This window comes from Pteropus vampyrus, unplaced genomic scaffold (genome assembly GCF_000151845.1).
Source record: "Pteropus vampyrus isolate Shadow unplaced genomic scaffold, Pvam_2.0 Scaffold314, whole genome shotgun sequence".
In the NCBI taxonomy this organism is placed as follows: Eukaryota; Metazoa; Chordata; class Mammalia; order Chiroptera; family Pteropodidae; genus Pteropus; species Pteropus vampyrus.
In genome coordinates, this window is record NW_011889095.1 from 541587 (window position 1) to 543943 (window position 2357).

At 46.9% G+C, this 2357-nt stretch overlaps 1 protein-coding gene across 1 annotated transcript in view; it reads left to right on the forward strand.

The window, feature by feature from the left end:
* The window catches only part of TMC5 (transmembrane channel like 5), a 39316-nt gene that overhangs the window by 12822 nt on the left and 24137 nt on the right, over positions 1 to 2357 (forward strand). Inside the window, exon 8 of the mRNA XM_011377513.2 lies at positions 2093 to 2244. Coding sequence (XP_011375815.1) covers positions 2093 to 2244 — 152 coding nt within the window. The remainder of the gene's footprint in view (positions 1 to 2092; positions 2245 to 2357) is intronic.

Consider the following 2357-nt stretch of genomic DNA (forward strand, 5'->3'; position numbering starts at 1 on the left):
CATTTTCTTTTCCAGAATGCAAATCGCCTTTTAATATTCCATCATTCACCCATTTGGTTGTTATATTTATTGTTTATTGTCTTTCTATTCCAACGAGGGTGTCAGCTCCACGAGGCAGGGAAATTGGGCTCTTTCTCTTCTCCTGGGATCGTGCCTGGCCCGTCCTAGGCACTCAGTAAATATTTGGAGAAGGAATGTATCACAGCCTTGGTACCTCTCTCTTTCTTCTGCCGTTGGCCACAGGAAAATGGTCGACAAAGAGAAAAGCAAGCAGCCCCATCGTACCCTTGAACTCAGCTGCTGTGCTCAGTGTCTGAACTCCATTTCGCTGGTGAGTCAGCCTTGACTGCAGTCAGCAAAATGGGCACAAGAGGGTGGAAACGGGGAGATGGAAGAGTGGGGATGAAAGGGGACCCACAGGGAAGAGGCATCAAAATTCAAGGCCGTTTCACTGAAAGCCATAGAACTGGGGTCAGTTCAGATGTGGGGAAACCAGGTGGGCAGTCGAAGGTCCAAGTTATTTGGCCAATTTAGCCACTGCGAGCGTCACCTTTTTCAGCAAACCTGGGAAGGTGGTAATAGCATTCGCGTTAGGGGGTGGTCCCGCAGATCAAATGAGGCGACGTTTGCAAAGGAACAGCAGCCGTTTTTTTTGCTCTGGTGGGACCTGATGGGTAGACGTTTGTCGAGGGCCCATCAAGCCTCGTGCTCTGCGTCCTAACCCAGGCGTACCGGAGGCCCAGGAGCGGCCTGTCGGAGCTGCTCGATTCCGTCAGCCTGTGGCAGAAGACGCTCAAAGTCATCGGAGGCAAGTTTGGAACCAGTGTCCTGTCCTATTTCAACTTTCTGAGGTGGCTTTTGAAGTTCAACATTTTCTCGTTCATCGTGACCTTCAGCTTCCTCATAATCCCTCAGTTAACCGTGGCGGAAAGGAACACCCTCCAATTCACCGGACTGGAATTTCTAACGGGGGCGGTAAGTTCTCCATTTCCTCAGCCTGGCGTTCGCCACCTCAGAAACCCGGAGACACGCCTGGCTGGCCACTGGTCCAGACCTCTCGTTTTTCCTGGGAGTCAACCGATGGGGAAAGTGGGTGTTTAAATAATGTTGTCCTCTGCCCCCGCTCAAAAGCAGCAGCTGGACAATGCAGTAGAATTTCTGCCTCCAAAGATAACAGCTTCTATTGTTCAGAATCCTCTTCGCTGTGCACATGTAGACACATAGATGCACGTTCACGTGTACCCTTTTCTCTTTTTTAACAAAAGATGAATTATTCTGATATATTGCCTAGGACTTGAGTTTTTAACCTAATATACGGCGGATGTCTCGTATTAGTGTTCATAGATCTACCTTTTCTTTCTACAAAATACAATGCTCCTTTTGAAAAATTCCTACTATAGAAAACAAACTAAGAGCAAGTCCATTTTACCCTTCTTCCCTTGTCCGACTCCCCAGTTCAGAGGGTATCTTTGTCCACTGGTTTTCTGCCTATATGAATACAGATACATAGGTAGGTAGGTAGACAGACAGACAGACAGACATTCTTTGACAAAATAAAAAAGAAGGTAGGACATTACAAGTCTTGCTTTGCGACATTTTCTGCTTCACTATGTATCTTGGGTATCTATATAGAGTATCTACTGGGTATCTATTTAGTAGCAAGTGTAACTGATTTACTCAGCTGCTCATTGAGGCACGGAGCCCCTGCCTTGTGAGTTCACCTTCTAGAAGAGATTTCTGCCATTGATATTCTGTAGACCGGGGATCGGCAAACTGCAGTCCGAGAGCCAAATGTGTCTGGCCACCTGCGAACTTAGGCCTGCGAACTGAGACGGGTTTTCCAAGTGGTGACAACTGGTCCCTCTATTGTAAAGTTATGTTGGTCTGGGATTCTCTTCCAGCTTTGAGAGCCTACTGATAAAGTGTCTAGGTTCTCAGTGACCTTGGGAGCCCCTTTACTGGCAAACGAAATGTCTAAATTGTTTGGTCCAAGCTTCGTGTAGATGAGAGAGGTCAACTGTGCTGACCATAGTCATTCATCGTTTTCTCAAGAGACTCATCTGACCTAGGGCTTATGGTCCCTCCCTTTCAGGGTTATTTTAGGGACACAGTGATGTACTATGGCTTTTACACCAATTCTACAATCCGGCACGGGATCGGTGGCACATCTTACCACATGCAGCTGGCCTACATCTTCACGATCGGAGTCTGTTTGGTCATCTGCCTTTTCAGTTTGCTGTTCAGGTATGGACAGTCTGCATTTCCGGATTCTATGCTCTTTTTAGATTTAGGTGAAATTCAAGGGACTCCAAAGTTACCCAGGAAACAGTTTCTTTGTAATCTGTCGATCATTCCTT